Here is a 25,214-nt window from a genome sequence, read left to right on the forward strand (position 1 = left end):
GTGATGCTGATTCTAAAAGGCACATGGAGGTTTTGCCTTATAAGGGTGAGTAATTGTTTGGGGATGGTCTTTTGGACCTCGTATCCACAGCAACAGCTGGGAAGTCGACATTTTTACCTCAGGTTTCCTCACAGCCTAAGAAAGCACCGTATTATCAGGTACAGTCCTTTCGGCCCCAAAAAGGCAAGCGGGTCAGAGGCGCTTCCTTTCTGCCCAGAGGCAAGGGAAGAGGGAAAAAGCTGCATCAGACAGCCAGTTCCCAGGAACAAAAATCCTCCCCCGCTTCCTCTAAGTCCACCGCATGACGCTGGGGCTCCACAGGCGGAGCCAGGTGCGGTGGGGGCGCGTCTCCGGAACTTCAGCAACCAGTGGGTTCGCTCACAGGTGGATCTCTGGGTTCTGCAAGTGGTATCTCGGGGATACAAGCTGGAGTTCGAGGCCACTCCCCCTCGCCGTTACCTCAAATCAGCCTTGCCAGCTGCTCCCAAAGAAAGGGAGGTAGTACTGGCAGCTATTCACAAGCTGTACCTCCAGCAGGTGATAATCAAGGTACTCCCCCTTCAACAGGGACGGGGTTACTATTCCACAATGTTTGTGGTACAGAAACCGGACGGTTCGGTGATACCCATCCTAAATTAAAAATCCTTGAACACTTATATAAGGAAGTTCAAGTTCAAGATGGAATCGCTCAGGGCGGTTATTGCAAGGGGGATTTTATGGTGTCATTGGACATCAAGGATGCGTACCTGCATGTCCCCATTTACACACCTCACCAGGAGTACCTCAGGTTTGTGGTACAGGACTGTCATTACCAATTCCAGACGTTGCTGTTTGGTCTGTCCACGGCACCGAGGGTATTTACCAAGGTAATGGCCGAAATGATGATACTCCTCCGAAAGAAGGGAGTTATAATTATCCCGTACTTGGACGATCTCCTTATAAAGGCGAGGTCCAAAGAGCAGTTGCTAGTCAGCGTAGCACTATCTCAGGAAGTGCTGCATCAGCACGGCTGGATTCTGAATATCCCAAAGTCACAACTGATTCCTGCGACGCATCTGCTGTTCCTGGGCATGATTCTGGACACAGAACAGAAGAAGGTGTTTCTCCCGGAGGAGAAGGCCCAGGAATTATCATCTCTGATCAGAGACCTCCTGAAACCAAAACAGGTGTCGGTGCATCACTGCACGCGAATCCTTGGAAAGATGGTAGCTTCTTACGAAGCGATTCCCTTCGGCAGGTTCCATGCAAGGATCTTCCAGTGGGATCTATTGGACAAGTGGTCCGGATCGCATCTTCAGATGCATCGGTTGATCACCCTGTCCCCGAGGGCCAGGGTGTCTCTGCTGTGGTGGCTGCAGAGTGCTCATCTTCTCGAAGGCTGCAATTCGGCATACAGGACTGGGTCCTGGTGACCACGGATGCAAGCCTCCGAGGTTGGGGGGCAGTCACTCAGGGAAGAAACTTCCAAGGACAATGGTCAAGTCAGGAAACTTCCTTACACATAAATATTCTGGAACTAAGGGCCATTTACAATGCCCTGAGTCAAGCAGAATCCCTGCTTCAAAACCAACCGGTGCTGATTCAGTCAGACAACATCACGGCGGTCGCCCATGTAAACCGACAGGGCGGCACAAGAAGCAGGATGGCAATGGCAGAAGCCACAAGGATTCTTCGATGGGCGGAGAATCACGTGCTAGCACTGTCAGCAGTGTTCATTCCGGGAGTGGACAACTGGGATGCAGACTTCCTCAGCAGACACGACCTACACCCGGGAGAGTGGGGTCTTCATCCAGAAGTCTTCAAGCTGATTGTAAACCGTTGGGAACGGCCACAGGTGGACATGATGGCGTCCCGCCTCAACAAAAAGCTAAAAAGATATTGCGCCAGGTCAAGTGACCCTCAGGCGATAGCTGTGGACGCTCTAGTGACACCGTGGGTGTACCAGTCGGTTTATGTGTTCCCTCCTCTTCCTCTCATACCCAAGGTACTGAGGATAATAAGAAAGAGAGGAGTAAGAACTATTCTCATCGTTCCGGACTGGCCAAGAAGAACTTGGTACCCGGAACTTCAAGAAATAATCTCAGAGGACCCATGGCCTCTGCCGCTCCGACAGGACCAGCTGCAGCAGGGGCCCTGCCTGTTCCAAGACTTACCGCGGCTGCGTTTGACGGCATTGCGGTTGAACGCCGGATCCTAATGGAAAAGGGCATTCCGGATGAAGTCATTCCTACGCTGATAAAAGCTAGGAAGGATGTGACAGCACAACATTATCACCGCATATGGCGAAAATATGTTGCTTGGTGTGAGGCCAGGAAGGCCCCAACAGAGGAATTTCAGCTGGGTCGATTTCTGCACTTCCTACAGTCAGGAGTGACTATGGGCCTCAAATTGGGATCCATAAAAGTCCAGATTTCGGCCCTGTCTATTTTCTTTCAAAAAGAACTGGCTTCACTGCCTGAAGTTCAGACGTTTGTTAAGGGAGTGCTGCATATTCAGCCCCCTTTTGTGCCTCCAGTGGCACCTTGGGATCTCAACGTTGTGTTGGATTTCCTAAAATCACATTGGTTTGAGCCACTTAAGACCGTGGAATTAAAATATCTCACGTTGAAGGTGGTCATGCTGTTGGCCTTGGCTTCGGCCAGACGGGTGTCAGAATTGGTGGCTTTGTCGTGTAAAAGCCCATATCTGATTTTCCATATGGACAGGGCAGAATTGAGGACTCGTCCCCAATTTCTTCCTAAGGTGGTATCAGCGTTTCATTTGAACCAACCTTTTGTGGTGCATGCGGCTACTCGGGACTTGGAGGATTCCAAGTTGGTGGACGTAGTCCGGGCCCTGAAAATATATGTTTCCAGGACGGCTGGAGTCCGAAAAACTGACTCGCTGTTTATCCTGCATGCACCCAACAAGCTGGGTGCTCCTGCTTCAAATCAGACAATTGCTCGCTGGATCTGTAGCACGATTCAACTTGCACTTTCCGCGGCTGGACTGCCGCATCCTATATCAGTAAAAGCCCATTCCACGAGGAAGGTGGGCTCTTCTTGGGCGGCTGCCCGAGGGGTCTCTGCTTTACAACTTTGCCGAGCTGCTACTTGGTCGGGTTCAAACACTTTTGCAAAATTTTGCAAAATTCTACAAGTTTGATACCCTGGCTGAGGAGGACCTTGAGTTTGCTCATTCGGTACTGCAGAGTCATCCGCACTCTCCCGCCCGTTTGGGAGCTTTGGTATAATCCCCATGGTCCTTACGGAGTACCCAGCATCCACTAGGACGTCAGAGAAAATAAGAATTTACTCACCGGTAATTCTATTTCTCGTAGTCCGTAGTGGATGCTGGGAGCCCGTCCCAAGTGCGGACTTTCTGCAATACATGTATATAGTTATTGCGTAACTAAAGGGTTATTGTTATGAGCCATCTGTTAATGAGGCTCATTCTTGTTTTCATACTGTTAACTGGGTATAGTTATCACAAGTTGTACGGTGTGATTGGTGTTGCTGGTATGAGTCTTACCCTGGATTCCAAATCCTTTCCTTGTAATGTCAGCTCTACCGGGCACAGTTTCCCTAACTGAGGTCTGGAGGAGGGGCATAGAGGGAGGAGCCAGTGCACACCAGATATAGTACCTAATCTTTCTTTTAAGAGTGCCCAGTCTCCTGTGGAGCCCGTCTATACCCCATGGTCCTTACGGAGTACCCAGCATCCACTACGGACTACGAGAAATAGAATTACCGGTGAGTAAATTCTTATTTTTCTTCCAAAGGTGGTTTCTGCTTTTTACATAAACCAACCTATTGTGGTGCCAGTAGTTACTGACACATTCAGTGATTCAAAGTCTCTAGATGTGGTTAGAGCTTTGAAAATCTATGTTGCTAGAACAGCTCGTATGCGGAAAACAGAGGCTCTGTTTGTCCTGTATGATCACAACAAGATTGGCTGTCCTGCTTCCAAGCAGACTATTGCACGTTGGATTAGGAATACGATTCAGCAAGCTCATACTACGGCTGGATTGCCGTTACAGACGTCGGTAAAGGCCCACTCCACTAGGAAGGTGGGCTCATCCTGGGCAGCTGCCCGGGGGTTCTCAGCATTACAACTTTGCCGAGCAGCTACTTGGTCAGGGTCAAACACATTTGCTAAGTTCTACAAGTTTGACACCTTGGCCGATGAGGATCTAAAGTTTGGTCAATCGGTGCTGCAGGGCCATCCGCACTCTCCCGCCCCTACTGGAGCCTTGGTCTTGATCTCGTCCCCAGCATCCTCTAGGACGAATGAGAAAATTGGATTTTTATAATCTACCGGTAAATCCTTTTTCTCCTAGTCCATAGAGGATGCTGGGTGCCCGTCCCAGTGCGTACTTTACCTGCAGTTTAGTTATTACAGTTACACAAGTTGTGTTTATCTTGGTTTCAGCATGTTGCTGCAATTAGTTCATGCATGTTGGCGTGTGTTATGTTGAATGCCATGTGTGCGGCATGTTTGAGGGTGAGAGTTGGTAGATATCTCACCACTAGTTAAGTAATTCCTTTCCTCGAAATGTCAGTCTCCCTGGGCACAGTTCCTACAACTGAGGTCTGGAGGAGGGGCATAGAGGGAGGAGCCAGTTCACACCCAATGAAAAATCTTTGGAGAGCCCATGTCTCCTGCGGATCCAGTCTATACCCCATGGTCTTGATCTCGTCCCCAGCATCCTCTACGGATTTACCGGCAGGTTATCAAAATCCTATTTTTGTTCATCTATGTTGACAATTTAGGTTTGTGGCAGCACCCACTATGCAATAACAATATATAGTATATTAGGACATCATTTTGTAATTGGGGTAGCTATAATACAGATATTTCTCTATCGTCCTAAGTGGATGCTGGGGTTCCTGAAAGGACCATGGGAATAGCGGCTCCGCAGGAGACAGGGCACAAAAAAGTAAAGCTTTTACCAGATCAGGTGGTGTGCACTGGCTCCTCCCCCTATGACCCTCCTCCAGACTCCAGTTAGATTTTGTGCCCGAACGAGAAGGGTGCAATCTAGGTGGCTCTCCTAAAGAGCTGCTTAGAGAAAGTTTAGCTTAGGTTTTTTACTTTACAGTGAGTCCTGCTGGCAACAGGATCACTGCAACGAGGGACTTAGGGGAGAAGTAGTGAACTCACCTGCGTGCAGAGTGGATTTGCTGCTTGGCTACTGGACACTAGCTCCAGAGGGACGATCACAGGTACAGCCTGGATGGTCACCGGAGCCGCGCCGCCGGCCCCCTTGCAGACGCTGAAGAGAGAAGAGGTCCAAAATCGGCGGCTGAAGACTCCTGAGTCTTCATAAAGGTAGCGCACAGCACTGCAGCTGTGCGCCATTTTCCTCTCAGCACACTTCACACAACAGTCACTGAGGGTGCAGAGCGCTGGGGGGGGCGCTCTGAGAGGCAAATAAAAACCTTATTAGAGGCAAAAAATACCTCACATATAGCCCACAGAGGCTATATGGAGATATTTAACCCCTGCCTAACTTCAAAAATAGCGGGAGACGAGCCCGCCGTAAAAGGGGCGGGGCCTATCTCCTCAGCACACAGCGCCATTTTCTCTCACAGAAAAGCTGGAGAGAAGGCTCCCAGGCTCTCCCCTGCACTGCACTACAGAAACAGGGTTAAAACAGAGAGGGGGGGCACTGATTTTGGCGATATTGTATATATATAAAAGATGCTATAAGGGAGAAACACTTATATAAGGTTGTCCCTATATAATTATAGCGTTTTTGGTGTGTGCTGGCAGACTCTCCCTCTGTCTCCCCAAAGGGCTAGTGGGTCCTGTCCTCTGTCAGAGCATTCCCGGTGTGTGTGCTGTGTGTCGGTACGTGTGTGTCGACATGTATGAGGACGATGTTGGTGAGGAGGCGGAGAAATTGCCTGTAATGGTGATGTCACTCTCTAGGGAGTCGACACCGGAATGGATGGCTTATTTAGAGAATTACGTGAGAATGTCAACACGCTGCAAGGTCGGTTGACGACATGAGACGGCCGACAATCTATTAGGACCGGTCCAGGCGTCTCAGAAACACCGTCAGGGGTTTTAAAAACGCCCATTTACCTCAGTCGGTCGACACAGACACAGACACGGACACTGAATACAGTGTCGACGGTGAATAAACAAACGTATTTCTCATTAGGGCCACACGTTAAGGGCAATGAAGGAGGTGTTACGTGTTTCTGATCCTACAAGTACCACAAGAAAGGGTATTATGTGGGAGTGGAAAAAACTACCTGTAGTTTTTCCTGAATCAGATAAAATAAAATGAAGTGTGTGATGATGCGTAGGGTTACCCCGATAGCAAATATTGGCGTTATACCCTTTCCCGCCAGAAATTAGGGTACGTTGGGAAACACCCCTTAGGGTGATAAGGCGCTCACACGCTTATCAAGTGGCGTTACCGTCTCCAGATACGGCCGCCCTCAAGGAGCCAGCTGATAGGAAGCTGGAAAAATATCCTAAAAAGTATATACACACATACGGTGGTTATACTGCGACCAGCGATCGCCATCAGCCTGGAGATGCAGTGCTGGGTTGGCTTGGTCGGATTCCCTGACTGAAAATATTTTATTCATGTAGAGCATTTAATAGGATGCATTCTATATATATGTATGTGAGATGCACAGAGGGATATTTGCTCTCTGGCATCAAGATAAGTGCGTTGTCCATATCTCCCAGAAGATGTCAGGGACACGACAGTGGTCAGGTGATACAGATCCCATACGGCAGATGGAAGTATTGCTGTATAAAGGGAAGGAGTTATTTGGGGGTCGGTCCATCGGACCTGGGGACCACAGCAACAGCTGGGAAATCCAACCTTTTTTACCCCAAGTTACATCTCAGCTAAAAAAGACACCGTCTTTTCAGCCTCAATCTTTCCTTTCCCATGAGGGCATGCAGGCAAAAGGCCAGTCATATCTGCCCAGACATAGAGGTAAGGGAAGTAGACTGCAGCAGGCAGCCCTTTCCCAGGAAAAGAAGCCCTCCACCGCGTCTGCCAAGTCCTCAGCATGACGCTGGGGCCGTGCAAGCGGACTCAAGGTGGGGGGGTAGTCTCAAGAGTCTCAGGGCGCAGTGGGATCACTCGCAAGTTGACCCCTAGATCGTACGAGTATTATCCCAGGGGTAAAGATTGGAGAGTCGAGACATCTTCTCCTCGCAGGTTCCTGAAGTCTGCTTTACCAACGGCTCCCTCCGACAGGGAGGCAGCATTGGAAACAATTCACAAGCTGTATATCCAGCAGGTGATAATCAAAGTACCCCTCCTACGACAAGGAAAAGGGTATTATTTTTCCACACTATATTGTGGTACTGAAGCCAGACGGCTTGGTGACACATAGTCTAAATCTAAAATGTTTTGAACACTTACATAAAAGGTTCAAATCGAGATAAAGTCACTCAGAGCAGTGATAGCGAACCGGAAAAAAGGGGACTATATGGTGTCCCTGGACATCAAGGATTACCTCCATGTCCAAATTTTGTCCTTCTCATCAAGGGTACCTCTGGTTCGTGGTACAGAACTGTCAATATCAGTTTCAGACGATGCCGTTTGAATTATCCACGGCACCCCGGGCCTTTTTACCAAGGTAATGGCCGAAAAGATGTTTCTTCAAAGAAAAAAGGCATCTAAATTATCCCTTACTTGCACGACCTAAAAAGGGCAAGTTCCAGAGAACAGTTGGAGGTCGGAAGAGCACTATCTAAAGTAGTTCTTCGACGGCACGACTGGATTCTAAATATTCCAAGAATCGCAGCTGTTTTCCGACGATACGTCTGCTGTTCCTAGGGATGATTCTGGACACGGTTCAGAAAAAGGTTTTTCTTCCCGAGGAAAAAGCCAAGGAGTTATCCGACCTGTCAGGAACCTCCTAAAACCAGGAAAGGTGTCTGTACATCAATGCACAAGAGTCCTGGGAAAAATGGTGGCTTTTTACGAAGCAATTCCATTCGGCAGATTCCATGCAAGAATTTTCCAAAGGGATCTGTTGGACAAATGGTCAGGGTCGCATCCTCAGATGCACCTGCGAATAACCCTGTCGCCAAGGACAAGGGTATATCTTCTGTGGTGGTTGCAAAAGGCTCATCTATTGGAGGGCCGCAGATTCGGCATACAGGATTTGATCCTGGTGACCACGGACGCCAGCCTGAGAGGTTGGGGAGCAGTCACACAAGGAAGAAACTTCCAGGGGGTATGGACGAACCTGGAAAAGTCTCTTCACATAAACATTCTGGTACTAAGAGCAATCTAAAATGCTCTAAGCCAGGCGGAACCACTCCTGCAAGGAAAACCGGTGTTGATTCAGTCGGACAACATCACGGCGGTCGCCCATGTAAACAGACAGGGCGGCACAAGAAGCAGGAGTGCAATGGCAGAAGCTGCCAAGATTCTTCGCTGGGCGGAGAATCACGTAATAGCACTGTCAGCAGTGTTCTTCCCGGGCGTGGACAACTGGGAAGCAGACTTCCTCAGCAGACACGATATTCACCCGGGAGAGGGGGGTCTTCATCCAGAAGTCTTCCACATGCTAATAAACTGTTGGGAAAGACCAATGGTAGACATGATGGCGTCTCGCCTCAACAAGAAACTGGACAAGTATTGCGCCAGGTCAAGAGATCCACAGGCAATAGCTGTGGACGCACTGGTAACACCTTGGGTGTACAAATCAGTATATGTGTTTCCTCCTCTGCCTCTCATACCAAAGGTATTGAAGTTTATACGGTGAGGAGGAGTAAGAACAATACTAGTGGCTCCGGATTGGCCAAGAAGGACTTGGTACCCGGAACTTCAAGAGTTGGTCACGGACGACCCGTGCCCTCTACTTCTGAGAAGGGACCTGCTACAACAGGGTCCCTGTCTCTTTCAAGACTTACCGCGGCTGCGTTTGACGGCATGGCGGTTGAACGCCAGATCCTAAAAGGGAAAGGCATTCCAGAAGAAGTCATTCCTACCTTGATTAAGGCAAGGAAGGAAGTCACCGCGAAACATTATCACCGCATTTGGCGAAAATATGTCGCGTGGTGCGAGGATCGGAGTGTTCCGACGGAGGAATTTCAACTGGGTCGTTTCCTACATTTCCTACAATCAGGATTGTCTATGGGTCTCAAATTGAGATCTATTAAGGTTCAAATTTCGGCCCTGTCAATATTCTTCCAAAAAGAATTGGCCTCAGTTCCTGAGGTACAGACTTTTGTTAAAGGAGTACTGCATATACAGCCTCCTGTGGTGCCTCCGGTGGCACCGTGGGATCTAAATGTAGTTTTAGATTTCGTCAAATCCCATTGGTTTGAACCATTGAAAAAGGTGGATTTTAAATATCTCACATGGAAAGTGACTATGTTACTGGCCCTGGCTTCCGCCAGGAGAGTATCTGAATTGGCGGCTTTATCTTATAAAAGCCCTTATCTAATCTTCCATTCGGATAGGGCAGAACTGAGGACTCGTCCGCATTTTCTCCCTAAGGTGGTATCAGCGTTTCACCTGAACCAACCTATTGTGGTGCCTGCGGCCACTGGCGACTTGGAGGACTCCAAGTTGTTGGACGTTGTCAGAGCCTTAAAAATATACATTTCAAGGACGGCTGAAGTCAGAAAATCTGACTCGCTGTTGATACTATATGCACCCAACAAGTTGGGTGCCCCTGCTTCTAAGCAGACGATTGCTCGTTGGATTTGTAACACAATTCAACTTGCTCATTCTGTGGCAGGCCTGCCACAGCCTAAATCTGTTAAGGCCCATTCCACAAGGAAGGTGGGCTCATCTTGGGCGGCTGCCCGAGGGGTCTCGGCATTACAATTCTGTCGAGCAGCTACGTGGTCGGGGGAAAACACGTTTGTAAAATTCTACAAATTTGATACCCTGGCAAAAGAGGACTTGGAATTCTCTCATTCGGTGCTGCAGAGTCATCCGCACTCTCCCGCCCGTTTGGGAGCTTTGGTATAATCCCCATGGTCCTTTCAGGAACCCCAGCATCCACTTAGGACGATAGAGAAAATAAGAATTTACTTACCGATAATTCTATTTCTCGGAGTCCGTAGTGGATGCTGGGCGCCCATCCCAAGTGCGGATTATCTGCAATACTGTACATAGTTATTGTTAACAAATTCGGGTTATATTGTTAAGGAGCCATCTTTAAGAGGCTCTTTCTGTTATCATACTGTTAACTGGGTTTAGATCACAAGTTGTACGGTGTGATTGGTGTGGCTGGTATGAGTCTTACCCGGGATTCAAATTGCCTCCCTTATTGTGTACGCTCGTCCGGGCACAGTACCTAACTGGAGTCTGGAGGAGGGTCATAGGGGGAGGAGCCAGTGCACACCACCTGATCTGGTAAAAGCTTTACTTTTTTGTGCCCTGTCTCCTGCGGAGCCGCTATTCCCATGGTCCTTTCAGGAACCCCAGCATCCACTACGGACTCCGAGAAATAGAATTATCGGTAAGTAAATTCTTATTTATTCCCAGTGCAACAAATATCGTTCCCCTTCCCTTTAATGCCAAAGCAACAACCGTAAAGTATTGGTGGTTGCATTATTTTATTTATCCACAGCAGAATAATCTTGTATCAATTTCACAATTGCCATATGCCCAAATATTTCATGACTATTTATAATCTAGTGAGCATAAGTAGCATGAAAGAGGGGTGGTGGTGTTACATAACATCTTAGCGCAAATTACCTACAAGCCTCCTACTTTTATTCCCTTTTAGAATTAACTGGTATTTGACATTCATAATTGCATTATATATTTATTGTACTAGTTGTTCCTTTTATATGATTCCGGCTTGAAAGAACTTATTTTTTATATTGTATGATTTAATGCAGTGGGAAGTGGAACAGTTCATTGATGATTGATGGTATGATTTGCCAATTTGGAGAGAGAATTGAGCACTTATGGAGTAGAGATGGAGGCTCTGGCAAATATCCGCCTGCTAACTTGCATGTAAGTTGCTTCCCTATTCAATGTAGGTGTTTTGTTTTTGTTTTTTTGTTTTGTTTTTCCTTCCATCATTTACATGAAAACACCTTCTGTTTGTTACAGGCACTTCTTGATTTGTACCTACTGGAAAATGTAGAAGAACCAAGCAAACATGCAATTGTATCCTTTCCAGTTTAACAATGGCAAGAAACTTATTTCTCTGGCATCCTATCTGAGGGACACTGGAAGCCATGGGGTGTAGAGGGCATTCATTGTTCAAGGAGCATTCACGAGTGCACACTTAAACTTGTTTGTGGGCTGCCTCCTCCCTCTCTACAGGGCCGTCTTTTCGTATGGGCTCAATGGGCTCTTGCCCAAGGGCCCCATGAGTATAAGGGCCCTAGGTTAATAGCTGAGGGTCCCCTCTTTCCAGGGGTACCAGATTTTTGAAAATCGGCCCTAGGAAACCAAAGATATCCGACTTCAAAGCAGTGGTCCCCATCCAAGCCTGTGAGTTGCTCTTCCAAGCCAGATATCTTAGGTTCTGTCTGACATAGAGTTTTTCCGAGGGTATACTCCAAATGCTGGGACTCTCCCCTTTCAGTGGACAATGGCAACTTGGCCCTACTATGCCCAGAACCAGAGATATCCACCTTCAAGCAGCTGGTCCCTGCTCCAGCTCCACACGCCTGGTATGCAGTTTTATATTTTCATTGGAGGACTGCTCTAGTTCCTGAACTCTGATCTACAAGTCCCCAGCACCTCCTGAAAGGTGGGTCTCTATAGTTTTTTATCCTATTAAAAGCTAATAAATCTATTACCAGGAACTTGAGATATCTGCAGTCAAGCAAGCTGCCCTCCCACCAGAAAATGATAAATATTAAGCCGCACACCATCCACTCCTCCCCTACGTATTAAACACCCCCTACCACCCTGAAAGTCATGTACCAGGGCCACTTCATCCAGCACAATGCCCCATTCTACAGTTTAGTGTTCTCCCTCCCGCCCCATCTGTGCAGTAAAGGAGTAATTAGCAGAAATTACTGCTCCAGGTTCTACATGCTTAGCGGAAGATAGAACACCCCCTACCGCCCGCTGCCACTGATAGCACCCCCCACCCCTACTTCTGGAGGATGGGTAGGGGCCCCAGTGTGTTGCTGTGCCCAGGGGCCCACACTACTGTTAAGACGGCCCTGCCTCTCTACATCCCCTTGTGCTAAGCACCTCAGTTTCTTTATTTATTTTTATGCCCAAGGAGTGGGCACATTCTTATGTTAAGCGTTTTTGTTTTATATTAACTTGCTGTTTAGCAGTAAGGCTACTCCATTGCTTATGCAGAGTTCTGATGTGAACTTTGCTGGAGAGTAGGCAGGTGCCTTCTCTGTGCTCCCTCCATTAGGCCTGGTCTTCAGCTCTGACTGTCCCCCACAGGAAAGTTTCCCGGCCAGGGACTTCTGGGTAACGGAGTGACGTACAAGAATTACGAACACATGTAGGTTAGGGCCAGCAATCAGCCACCTCTCTCACAGCGGTTCAGACGTGGTTTCAGCAGTCCAGTGTCCTTACCATAATTGTTCTGGCCTCTACATGGTGATTCACTTGTAGCAGCCTAGAAACATGGATTTGGAGGGGTGTGTAGCAGTTCGATCGATCTAAGTGGTCACCTGAAGAAACATGCAGTGACCAGGACCTATTGCCTGCCTAGAGACATCGCGTGGTATGGCATCAGGCAACCCCTATATAGACAGTCATGCCATGCTGTAGGCATCTGCTATGCCTGGGAGGTGCAGGATATGGCTGTGTGAATAGTACACAGTGGTCAAAGGGGACCACTACAGGTAAGCCCTGCAGACTCTGTAACTGATGCCAGACTCATGTCAGCCGTAGCAACATCCGGTGTGCTGCTTTTTGTCATATGGTGTGTACTGCCAAAATTATGTTACAGATTCCACGGATATCCCAGCCCTTGCTGTAAGCGGGTATGGTTCAGATAGCGATACATCATCTCCCACTGTCTTAATAGGAGCGGTTGTAGCCCACCAGAGACTAACCTGGTTCCATAATTACTAAACAATAATACGCCAGGCTTATGTGGTGCTGTCTCTATACTGGCTACCTAACTCCTAATACAGGTTGATTATCCCTTATCTGAAATTCAAAATCCCACATTTTTGGATTCCATACTGAGATGACATATGTATTATATACATTTCTATATATATATATCTCAGAGACCAGGCTACCACTGCTGAGCCACTAAAGCACAATAAATGTGTGGTTTATATATATATATATATATATATATATATATATATATATATATATATATATATATATATATCCCCATGATGAAGTCATACTGCTGACGAAACGCGTTGGAATGCTTTGCAGATATCCAATTTATGGACAGATAAGCTTTATATGTTTTTATTTCTTGTACGTGTGTCATTCAGCCATTCTTATATTATTGTATTAAATTTATGTTTTTAAATTTTACACTGATGTGGCTAAGAAATATTTACTAATGGGAACTTGCTAAATCCCTAATGATGCCGCTCTGATCCAGACAGTGTATATGCGATATGTTTTATGAATGGTACACACTGTTTTGCTTTTGTTTTTATTTCCATGTACTGAATCCAAATGAAGGATGACAGATCATTGCATATCTAAATCAGATAAGTGATCAAGTCAAACCTACCACCTCACTTATCCGTGTTCACCTTTTATATATTTTAAAAAACACATTTTGGCGCTTGTGTTCTCCTCTTCTTATATTCACCTTTATGTGTCTAACAAACACAAATTTCTGTTTCATAAGCTGCCACTCAAAGAAATATTGAGAAGTGTTATATGCTAGAACTAGGTGTTTCTATGTCATTTTGTAAAATTAGTACCACAAACAGTACCTAAGCGCCGGCTTCTCTACTTCTCTACATATATATATATATATATATATATATATATATGTATGTATGTATGTATATTTGTTCTCAGTAGGAGACCCACAAATACAGATACTCAACCTGTATTGCTACAGTGCAATGTAATCTATATATTATACTGCTATATGTATTAGTGAAATATTACACGTACAAGATATCCATCTAGAACGCAAATTTGGAGTAATAAAACTACCTAAAACTATATGGACACTACATTTACGTGAATTTGATGACATAACTAATTTGCTTTTTAATACAGGTTGAGTATACTATATCCAAATATTTCGAAATACGGATTTTTTTTTTGAGAGACTGAGATAGTGAAAACTTTTTCTGATGGCTCAATGTACACAAACTTTGTTTAATACACAGTTATTAAAAATATTGTATTAAATTATTTTCAGGCTGTGTGTATAAGGTGTATATGAAACATAAATGAATTGTGTGTATGTACACACACTTTGTTTAATGCACAAAGTTATTAAAAATATTGGCTAAAATTACCTTCAGGCTGTGTGTATAAGGCGTTCATGAAACTTAAATGTATTCTGTGCTTAGACTTGGGTCCCATCGTCATGATATCTCATTATGGTATGCAATTATTCCAAAATACGGAAAAATACGATATCCAAAATACTTCTGGTCCCAAGCATTTTGGATAAGGGATACTCAACCTATAATCAAAACCATTCTAGTGGAATAATTTGTGCATATTCTGAGTTACAAATAAAGACAATGGAGACACATTTGGCCAAAAAGCAGGTTTTATTTCTTTAAATAAATGTCAATCTTTGCACATATTTCTCTATATTGTAAGTAAATGTTTTTATTTTTCCTACTTCATGGCAGCCCTGCTATGGGTTAATGATCCATTCCCCTAATGTAGACAGGAGGCTTTTTCTTTTGGGACCCGCCCACCTTGGGTATATACAGATGTAGCCACCTTTATCTTGACCGATTCTCCGCCTAGACTGACGTTTAGTCATGCTAAGGCGATAGCTTAGCTTGCTGAGTTTAATCACAGGCAGTCGTGTTGAGGCGATTCTAGATACTCGGCATGCATTACACATCACCACCACTGGGTGGCTAATGCTCCACTAATCCAGTACTTTTGATCGTATAGTGGCGGATTGATCTACAGCTCTGGCAAATGATCAATGCCAACTGTAATGTTAATAGATGGTGACCAATGGTCAGACGGTGAGAGTTCTCAATATAAATAAATAGTTTATACAGACACAAATGAACATTTTAAAACACTTGTGTATGGAGACGCAACTAATTGTGTAAAAGGAAGTATGTACAATGCATAAACACCATGCATTTGAAATACATGTACAGTATGAGCGTCCGAGTTCCTGTGACATTCACTTTATTATAATTTCTCTGACGTCCTAGTGGATGCTGGGTACTCAGTAAGGACCATGGGGAATAGCGGGCTCCGCAGGAGACTGGGCACTCTAAAAGAAAGATTAGGTACTATCTGGTGTGCACTGGCTCCTCCCTCTATGCCCCTCCTCCAGACCTCAGTTAGAATCTGTGCCCGGCCCGAGCTGGTTGCACACTAGGGGCTCTCCTGAGCTCCTAGTAAAGAAAGTATTTGTTAGGTTTTTTATTTTCAGTGAGATCTGCTGGCAACAGACTCACTGCTACGAGGGACTAAGGGGAGAAGAAGCAAACCTACCTGCTTGCAGCTAGCTTGGGCTTCTTAGGCTACTGGACACCATTAGCTCCAGAGGGATCGAACACAGGCCCAGCCTCGGTCGTCTGGTCCCGGAGCCGCGCCGCCGTCCCCCTTACAGAGCCAGAAGCAAGAAGAACATCCTGTAAATCGGCGGCTGAAGACTTCGGTCTTCATTAAGGTAGCGCACAGCACTGCAGCTGTGCGCCATTGCTCCCTATGCACACCACATACTCCGGTCACTGATGGGTGCAGGGCGCTGGGGTGGGGCGCCCTGGGCTGCAATTAGATTACCTTACATTGTCAAATGGCATATAATATAGCCTAATAAGCTATATATGTGCAAAAATCCCCTGCCATAATATAAATATAAGAGCGGGAGAAGTCCGACGAAAATGGGGCGGGGCTATCTCCCTCAGCACACTGGCGCCATTTTCTCTTCACAGTGCAGCTGGAAGACAGCTCCCCAGGTTCTCCCCTGCAGTTTCCAGGCTCAAAGGGTTAAAAAGAGAGGGGGGGGCACTAAATTTAGGCGCAAACTGTATATAAAAAGCAGCTATAGGGATAAATCACTTTCTGTTAGTGTAAATCCCTGATTAAATAGCGCTGTGGTGTGTGCTGGCATACTCTCTCTCTGTCTCCCCAAAGGACTTTGTGGGGTCCTGTCCTCAGTCAGAGCATTCCCTGTGTGTGTGCGGTGTGTCGGTACGGCTGTGTCGACATGTTTGATGAGGAGGCTTATGTGGAGGCGGAGCAGGTGCCGATAAATGTGATGTCACCCCCTGCGGGGCCGACACCAGAGTGGGTGGATATGTGGAAGGTATTAACCGACAGTGTCAACTCCTTACATAAAAGGCTGGATGACGTAACAGCCGTGGGACAGCCGGCTTCTCAGCCCGCGCCTGCCCAGGCGTCTCAAAGGCCATCAGGGGCTCAAAAACGCCCGCTACCTCAGATGGCAGACACAGATGTCGACACGGAGTCTGACTCCAGTGTCGACGAGGATGAGACATATACACGATCCACTAGGGGCATCCGATGCATGATTACGGCAATGAAAAATGTGTTACACATTTCTGACATTAACCCGGCTACCACTAAAAAGGGTATTATGTTTGGGGAGAAAAAGCAGCCAGTGTTTTTTCCCCCATCAGATGAGTGAATGAAGTGTGTAAAGAAGCGTGGGATTCCCCCCCGATAAGAAACTGGTAATTTCTAAAAAGTTACTGATGGCGTACCCTTTCCCGCCAGAGGATAGGTCACGTTGGGAGATATCCCCTAGGGTGGATAAGGCGCTCACACGTTTATCAAAAAGGGTGGCACTGCCGTCTCAGGATACGGCCGCCTTGAAAGAGCCTGCTGATAGAAAGCTGGAGGCGATCCTGAAGTCTGTATATACACACTCAGGTACTATACTGAGACCTGCAATTGCCTCAGCATGGATGTATAGTGCTGCTGCAGCGTGGTCTGATACCCTGTCAGATAATATTGATACCCTCGACAGGGATACTTTTTTGCTAACCATAGAGCATATTAAAGACGTCGTCTTATATATGAGGGATGCACAGAGGGATATTTGCCGGCTGGCATCCAGAATTAATGCAATGTCCATTTCTGACAGGAGGGTATTATGGACCCGGCAGTGGACAGGTGATGCTGATTCTAAAGGGCACATGGAGGTTCTGCCTTATAAGGGTGAGGAATTGTTTGGGGATGGTCTCTCGGACCTCGTATCCACAGCAACAGCTGAGAAGTCGACATTTTTACCTCAGGTTCCCTCACAGCCTAAGAAAGCACCGTATTATCAAGTACAGTCCTTTCGGCCTCAGAAAAGCAAGCGGGTCAAAGGCGCTTCCTTTCTGCTCAGAGGCAAGGGAAGAGGGAAAAAGCTGCACCAGACAGCCAGTTCCCAGGATCAAAGATCTTCCCCCGCTTCCTCTGAGTCCACCGCATGACGCTGGGGCTCCACAGGCGGAGCCAGGTGCGGTGGGGGGCGCGTCTCCGGAACTTCAGCGACCAGTGGGCTCGCTCACAGGTGGATACCTGGGTTCTGCAGGTAGTATCACAGGGATACAAGCTGGAGTTCGAGGCGACTCCCCCTCGCCGTTACCTCAAATCAGCCTTGCCTGCTACCCTCAGAGAAAGGGAGGTAGTACTGGCGGCAATTCACAAGCTGTATCTACAGCAGGTGATAATCAAGGTACCCCTCCTTCAACAGGGACGGGGATACTATTCCACAATGTTTGTGGTACCGAAACCAGACGGTTCGGTGAGACCCATTTTAAATTTAAAATCCTTGAACATTTATATAAAAAAGTTCAAGTTCAAGCGATCTCCTTATAAAGGCGAGGTCCAAAGAGCAGTTGCTAGTCAGCGTAGCACTATCTCAGGAAGTGCTGCATCAGCACGTCTGGATTCTGAATATCCCAAAGTCGCAGCTGATTCCTGCGATGCGTCTGCTGTTCTTGGGCATGATTCTGGACACAGAACAGAAGAAGATCTTTCTCCCGGAGGAGAAGGCCCAGCAATTATCATCTCTGGTCAGGGACCTCCTGAAACCAAAGCAGGTGTCGGTGCATCACTGCACGCGAGTACTGGGAAAGATGGTTGCTTCTTACGAAGCAATTCCCTTTGGCAGATTCCATGCAAGGATCTTCCAGTGGGATCTGTTGGACAAGTGGTCCGGATCGCATCTCCAGATGCATCGGTTAATCACCCTGTCCCAGACGGCCAGGGTGTCTCTGCTGTGGTGGCTGCAGAGTGCTCATCTGCTCGAAGGCCGCAGATTCGGCATACAGGACTGGGTCCTGGTGACCACGGATGCAAGCCTCCGAGGTTGGGGGGCAGTCATCCAGGGAAGAAACTTCCAAGGACAATGGTCGAGTCAGGAAACTTCCCTACACATAAATATTCTGGAACTAAGGGCCATTTACAATGCCCTGAGTCAAGCAGAACCCCTGCTTCAAAACCAACCGGTTCTGATTCAGTCAGACAACTTCACGGCGGTCGCCCATGTAAACTGCCAGGGCGGCACAAGAAGCAGGGTGGCAATGGCAGAAGCCACAAGGATTCTTCGATGGGCGGAGAATCACGTGATAGCACTGTCAGCAGTGTTCATTCCGGGAGTGGACAACTGAGAAGCAGACTTCCTCAGCAGGCACGACCTCCACCCGGGAGAGTGGGGACTTCATCCAGAAGTCTTCAAGCTGATTGTAAACCGTTGGGAATGGCCACAGGTGGACATGATGGCGTCCCGCCTCAACAAAAAGCTAAAAAGATATTGCGCCAGGTCAAGGGACCCTCAGGCGATAGCTGTGGACGCTGTAGTGACACCGTTGGGTGTACCAGTCGGTTTATGAGTTCCCTCCTCTTCCTCTCATACCCAAGGTACTGAGGATAATAAGGAGAGGAGTAAGAACTATACTCATTGTTCCGGATTGGCCAAGAAGAGCTTGGTACCCAGAACTTCAAGAAATGATCTCAGAGGACCCATGGCCTCTGCCGCTCAGACAGGACCTGCTGCAGCAGGGGCCCTGTCTGTTCCAAGATTTACCGCGGCTGCGTTTGACGGCATGGCGGTTGAACACCGGATCCTAAAGGAAAAGGGCATTCCGGAGGAAGTAATTCCTACGCTGATTAAAGCTAGGAAGGATGTGACCGCGAAACATTATCACCGCATATGACGGAAATATGTTGCTTGGTGTGAGGCCAGGAAGGCCCCAACGGAGGAATTTCAGCTGGGTCGATTTCTGCACTTCCTACAGTCAGGGGTGACTATGGGCCTCAAATTGGGTCCCATTAAGGTCCAGATTTCGGCTGTCGATTTTCTTCCAAAAAGAACTGGCTTCACTGCCTGAAGTTCAGACATTTGTTAAAGGAGTGCTGCATATTCAGCCCCCCTTTGTGCCTCCAGTGGCACCTTGGGATCTCAACGTGGTGTTGATTTCCTAAAGTCGCATTGCTTTGAGCCACTAAAAACCGTGGAGCTAAAATATCTCACGTGGAAAGTGGTCATGCTGTTGGCCTTGGCTTCGGCCAGGCGTGTGTCAGAATTGGCGGCTTTGTCATGTAAAAGACCTTATCTGATTTTCCATATGGGCAGGGCAGAATTGAGGACTCGTCCCCAATTTCTTCCTAAGGTGGTATCAGCGTTTCATTTGAACCAACCTATTGTGGTGCCTGCGGCTACTCGGGACTTGGAGGATTCCAAGTTGCTGGACGTAGTCAGGGCCCTGAAAATCTATGTTTCCAGGACGGCTAGAGTCAGGAAGACTGACTCGCTATTTATCCTGTATGCACCCAACAAGCTGGGTGCTCCTGCTTCAAAGCAGACTATTGCTCGCTGGATCTGTAGCACGATTCAGCTTGCACATTCTGCGGCTGGACTGCCGCATCCTAAATCTGTAAAAGCCCATTCCACAAGGAAAGTGGGCTTTTCTTGGGCGGCTGCCCGAGGGGTCTCGGCTTTACAACTTTGCCGAGCTGCTACTTGGTCGGGTTCAAACACATTTGCAAAATTCTACAAGTTTGATACCCTGGCTGAGGAGGACCTTGAGTTTGCTCATTCGGTGCTGCAGAGTCATCCGCACTCTCCCGCCCGTTTGGGAGCTTTGGTATAATCCCCATGGTCCTTACGGAGTACCCAGCATCCACTAGGACGTCAGAGAAAATAAGAATTTACTCACCGGTAATTCTATTTCTCGTAGTCCGTAGTGGATGCTGGGAGCCCGTCCCAAGTGCGGACTCTCTGCAACACATGTATATAGTTATTGCGTAACTAAAGGGTTTTGTTATGAGCCATCTGTTAATGAGGCTCATTATTGTTTTCATACTGTTAACTGGGTATAGTTATCACAAGTTGTACGGTGTGATTGGTGTGGCTGGTATGAGTCTTACCCTGGATTCCAAATCCTTTCCTAGTAATGTCAGCTCTTCCGGGCACAGTTTCCCTAACTGAGGTCTGGAGGAGGGGCATAGAGGGAGGAGCCAGTGCACACCAGATAGTACCTAATCTTTCTTTTAGAGTGCCCAGTCTCCTGCAGAGCCCGCTATTCCCCATGGTCCTTACGGAGTACCCAGCATCCACTACGGACTACGAGAAATAGAATTACCGGTGAGTAATTTCTTATTTTTTTTTCTTTGTTATACATTCAATGGAAGGGTGCACACAGGTTTCACATAAATCTAGTCTTGTAACCTGATTGGAACTCCCTACCTGTCTACTGCATGAACTGTGCAGGCTCCCAGGGAGGAAGTGGGAAGTGGGATGGGGGGGGGGGGGGGGGGTAGGGCGAGGCAGTGGAAAATACCGTGTTCAAAGAACGGGCCAATGTTGAAGGAGCGTCAGAATACCCTAGCTAAAATACACAGGGTCGATAGGGATAAGCGAGGTCTATGCACATAACAATACACCAGACCCCATCGCATCACAAAGCGACAAAATTTCCGAGGCACATGAAACCCCGCCTTGTAGCATGTGCATAGACCTCGCTTAACCCTATTGCCCCTGTGTATTTTAGCTAGGGGATTCCGACGCTCCTTCAGCACTGCCCCGTAGCCTTCAAACCCTGTGCCGTCACTCGCTCCATAGCTGAGTGCTGACACAAGGCGGATGTTCATGTGCCTTGGACATTTTGTCACTTTGTGATGCGATGGGGTCTGGGGTATCGTTAAGTGCATAGACCTCGCTTATCCCTATCTACCCTGTGTATTGTAGCTAGGGGATTCTGACGCTCTTTCAGCATTGCCCCATGACCTACAAAATCTGTGCTGTTACTTGCTCCATAGCCGAGGGCCTCCATGGGGCAAGGAGTCACAGACGGTAGCCATTTCAATTGAGTCTGCCCTGCTACAGAATTGTGTGTGTACCGTATGGTGCATAGAACCTTTAACAGTACAACCGCTCCTGCAGCTTTGCCTTGGTTTATGTGAATAACTCCCTCCCTGTCTACTGCATGACCTGTGCAGGCTCCCAGGGGGGAAGGGCAATGGGCTAGCGGGAGGCAGTGGAAAATACCATGCTTTTGAAATGCAGGTACTGTATGAGTCCGAGTCCCCAGTATGTTCTTCTAGTATACTAATTAGCACGAACCGCTTGTAACGTACAGTGGCAAGTTTAATCTTTCTATGTATAATGGAGAGATAAAAGCTCCTCCCTAAGTTCCTAGATGCCAAATCACCATCCTTAGTATCTCTGTACAGTATGTTCTACTAGTGTACTAATTAGCACGAGCAGATTTTAACTGGATGCCAAATCACTGTACTTAGTGTGTCTGTACAGTATGTTCTATTAGGGTACTAATTAGCATGAACAGCTTGTAACGTACAGCGGCAAGTTTAATCTTTCTATGTATAATGGAGAGAGAGAAAAGCTCCTCAGTAAGTTCCTGGATGCCAAATCACCGTACTTAGTATCTCTGTACAGTATGTTCTATTAGGGTACTAATTAGCTGTTTGTGCCAATTAGTACCCTAATAGAAAATACTATACAGAGATACTAAGGACGGTGATTTGGCATCCAGGAACTTACTGAGGAGCTTTTATCTCTCTCCATTATACATAGAAAGATTAAACTTGCCACTGTACGTTACAAGCTGTTCGTGCTAATTAGTACACTAGTAGAACATACTGTACAGAGATACTAAGTGCAGTGATTTGGCATCCAGGAACTTAGGGAGGAGCTTTTATCTCTATTGTAATCTTTCTAAGTATAATGGAGAGAGATAAAAGCTCCTCCCTAAGTTCCTGGATGCCAAATCACTGTCCGTAGAATCTCTGTAAAGTATGTTCTACTAGTGTACTAATTAGCACGAGCAGCTTGTAACGTACAGTGGCAGGTTTGATCTTTCTATGTATAATGTAGAGAGATAAAAGCTCCTCCGTAAGTTCCTGGTTGCCAAATCACCGTCCTTAGTATCTCTGTATAGTATTTTCTATTAGGGTACTAATTAGCACGAACAGCTAATCAGTACCCTAATAGAACATACTGTACAGAGATACTAAGTACGGTGATTTGGCATCCAGTTAAAAGCTGTGCGTGCTAATTAGTACACTAGTAGAACGTATTGTACAGAGATACTAAGTACGGTGATTTGGCATCCATGAACTTACTGAGGAGCTTTTATTTCTCTCCATTATACATAGAAAGATTAAACTTGCCGCTGTACGTTACAAGCTGTTCATGCTAATTAGTACCCTAATAGAACATACTGTACAGAGATACTAAGTACGGTGATTTGGCATCCAGTTAAAAGCTGTTCGTGCTAATTAGTACACTAGTAGAACATACTGTACAGAGATACTAAGGACAGTGATTTGGCATCTAGGAACTTCCAGAGGAGCTTTTATCTCTCTCCATTATACATAGAAAGATTAAACTTGCCACTGTACGTTACAAGCTGTTCGTGCTAATTAGTACACTAGTAGAGCATACTGTACAGAGATACTAAGGACAGTGATTTGGCACCCAGGAACTTAGGGAGGAGCTTTTATCTCTCTCCATTATACTTAGATTACAATGGAGAGAGATTAAAGCTCCTCCCTAAGTTTGTGGATGCCAAATTACTGTACTTAGTATCTTTGTACAGTATGTTCTACTAGTGTACTAATTAGCACGAACAGCTTGTAACGTACAGTGGCAAGTGTAATTTTTCTAAGTATAATGGAGAGAGAGAAAAACTCCTCATGGTCCTGGATGTCAAATTACCATGCTTAGCATTTCTGTACAGTATTTCCTATCTAGCCAGAAACCCTGCATCCTGTGCAAGCTAGGCGGACAACTGGAGGGGACCCGATACACGGTTGCTTCCCGTTTCCCTTTCCAGTGTCCCATAAACTAGTGGTTGGTCTGCCCCGAAAGCCAAGAGTCTCCTCTTTTGTATGGTACCAGTCCTGAGTCTCTGGGACACCCAGAACCAGAGATATCAGTACGCAAAGTGGACCCATTTTCCCATAGACTATAATGGGCCCGTTAATTCAGACCCACCATGGGTTCCGACGCTTGCCATGAGCCTTGTGGGGGTCACAGAAACTTGGGGTTGGTACCCTCCAGTAGCTAATTGTCTCCCCTTTCATACCAACCTAGCAATTAAGGCTCCCACCTCCCACGCTGAGAGTCCCAAAGTGCAAACCTTTTTTTTTTTTTTTTTTTTTTTTTTTTTTTAATATGTTCCTGTGACATTCACTTATTTATTTATTTTTTCTTTATTTATACATTCAATGAAAGGGTGCACACAGGTTCCACATAAATCAAAGTAATTCTGCAGCAGCGATTAATTCCGCTATATACAAATACACAGCGGTAATGAGTATAAATTAGTGTATTCCGACGCAACTAACTGATCAACACAGAACTGTAGATCGTTGACATTTGTGTATTGTACCTGACCTGAATTCCCTCCCTGTCCACTGCATGACCTGTGCAGACTCCCAGGGGGAAAGGGCGATGGGGGTAGGGAGAGGCGGTAGAAAATACTGTGCTTTTGAAATACAAGTATTAGCGTCCGAGTCCCCTAAGGCATAAATCAACACCAATGGGAAGGAAGTGCCTACCTTTTTTTTTTAATGTGTTCCTGTAACATTCACTTTATTATTATTATTTTTTTCTTTGTTATACATTCAATGGAAGGGTGCACACAGGTTTTACATAAATCGGAGTGGGCGGGGGATTTTCCTACATACAGTAGTATACTGTTGCACATGTCTTGTAACCTGATCGGAACTCCCTCCCTGTCTACTGCATGTACTCTCGGGGAAAGGGGAAAGTGGGATGGGGGTAGGGCGAGGCAGTAGAAAATATTGTTTTCAAAGAAAAGGCATAATCAAAACCATAGGGAACTTTGCGGTGTATCGTTATGTCCATAGACCTCGCTTATCCCTATCGCCCCTGTGTGTTTTAGCTAGGGGATTCTGACGCTCCTTCAGCATTGCCCCATAGCCTGCAAAATCTGTGCTGTTACTTGCTCCATAGCGGAGTGCCTCCATGAAGCTAGAAGTCACAGGCGGTAGCCATTTCAATTGAGTCTGCCCTGCTATAGAATTGTATGTGTACCGTACGGTGCATAGAACCTTGACAGTAGAAACTCTCCTGCAGCTTTGCCCTGCTTTATGTAAAACTTTTGTTTTGTCAGTTTGCTATGCGATCAAGCCCGGTGTAACGTAATGTGCATAGACCTCGCTTATCTCTATCGCCCCTGTGTATTTTGGCTAGGGGATTGTGACTCTCCTTCAGCATTGCCCCGTACCCTGCAAAATTTATGCCCTCTCTCACTACATATCCAAGCGCTGCCTACCACGTGGTGGGGGTTCAGGGGCTGTGGCCATTTTGCCAGTGTGCTATGCGATCGAGTCCGGTGTACCGTAATGTGCATAGACCTCGCTTATTCCTATCGCCCCTGTGTATTTTAGCTAGGGGATTGTGACGTTCCTTCAGCATTGCCCCATAGCCTGCAAAATCTGGACTGTTACTTGCTCCGTAGCCTAGGGCCTCCGTGGGGCAAGGAGTCATAGGTGGTAGCCATTTCTATTGAGTCTGCCCTGCTACAGAATTGTATGTGTACTGTGCGGTGCATAGAACCTTAACAGTGGATCTGCTCCTGCAGCTTTGCCCTGGTTTATGTGAATAAAAAAAATAAGTGTCTGGAAAAAACTAACATGCATTCGTACTTTA

General features: G+C 46.7%; 1 protein-coding gene across 2 annotated transcripts in view; it reads left to right on the forward strand.

Annotated features, from left to right (window-relative positions):
- Window positions 1-25,214, forward strand: part of AHCTF1 (AT-hook containing transcription factor 1) — a 648,646-nt gene that overhangs the window by 335,513 nt on the left and 287,919 nt on the right. For both annotated transcript variants that reach the window (XM_063917783.1, XM_063917782.1), the window contains exons 18-19: window positions 10,828-10,945; window positions 11,045-11,101. In XM_063917783.1, coding sequence (XP_063773853.1) covers window positions 10,828-10,945; window positions 11,045-11,101 — 175 coding nt within the window. The remainder of the gene's footprint in view (window positions 1-10,827; window positions 10,946-11,044; window positions 11,102-25,214) is intronic.

Source organism: Pseudophryne corroboree, chromosome 4 (assembly GCF_028390025.1).
Source record: "Pseudophryne corroboree isolate aPseCor3 chromosome 4, aPseCor3.hap2, whole genome shotgun sequence".
NCBI classification, from domain to species: Eukaryota; Metazoa; Chordata; class Amphibia; order Anura; family Myobatrachidae; genus Pseudophryne; species Pseudophryne corroboree.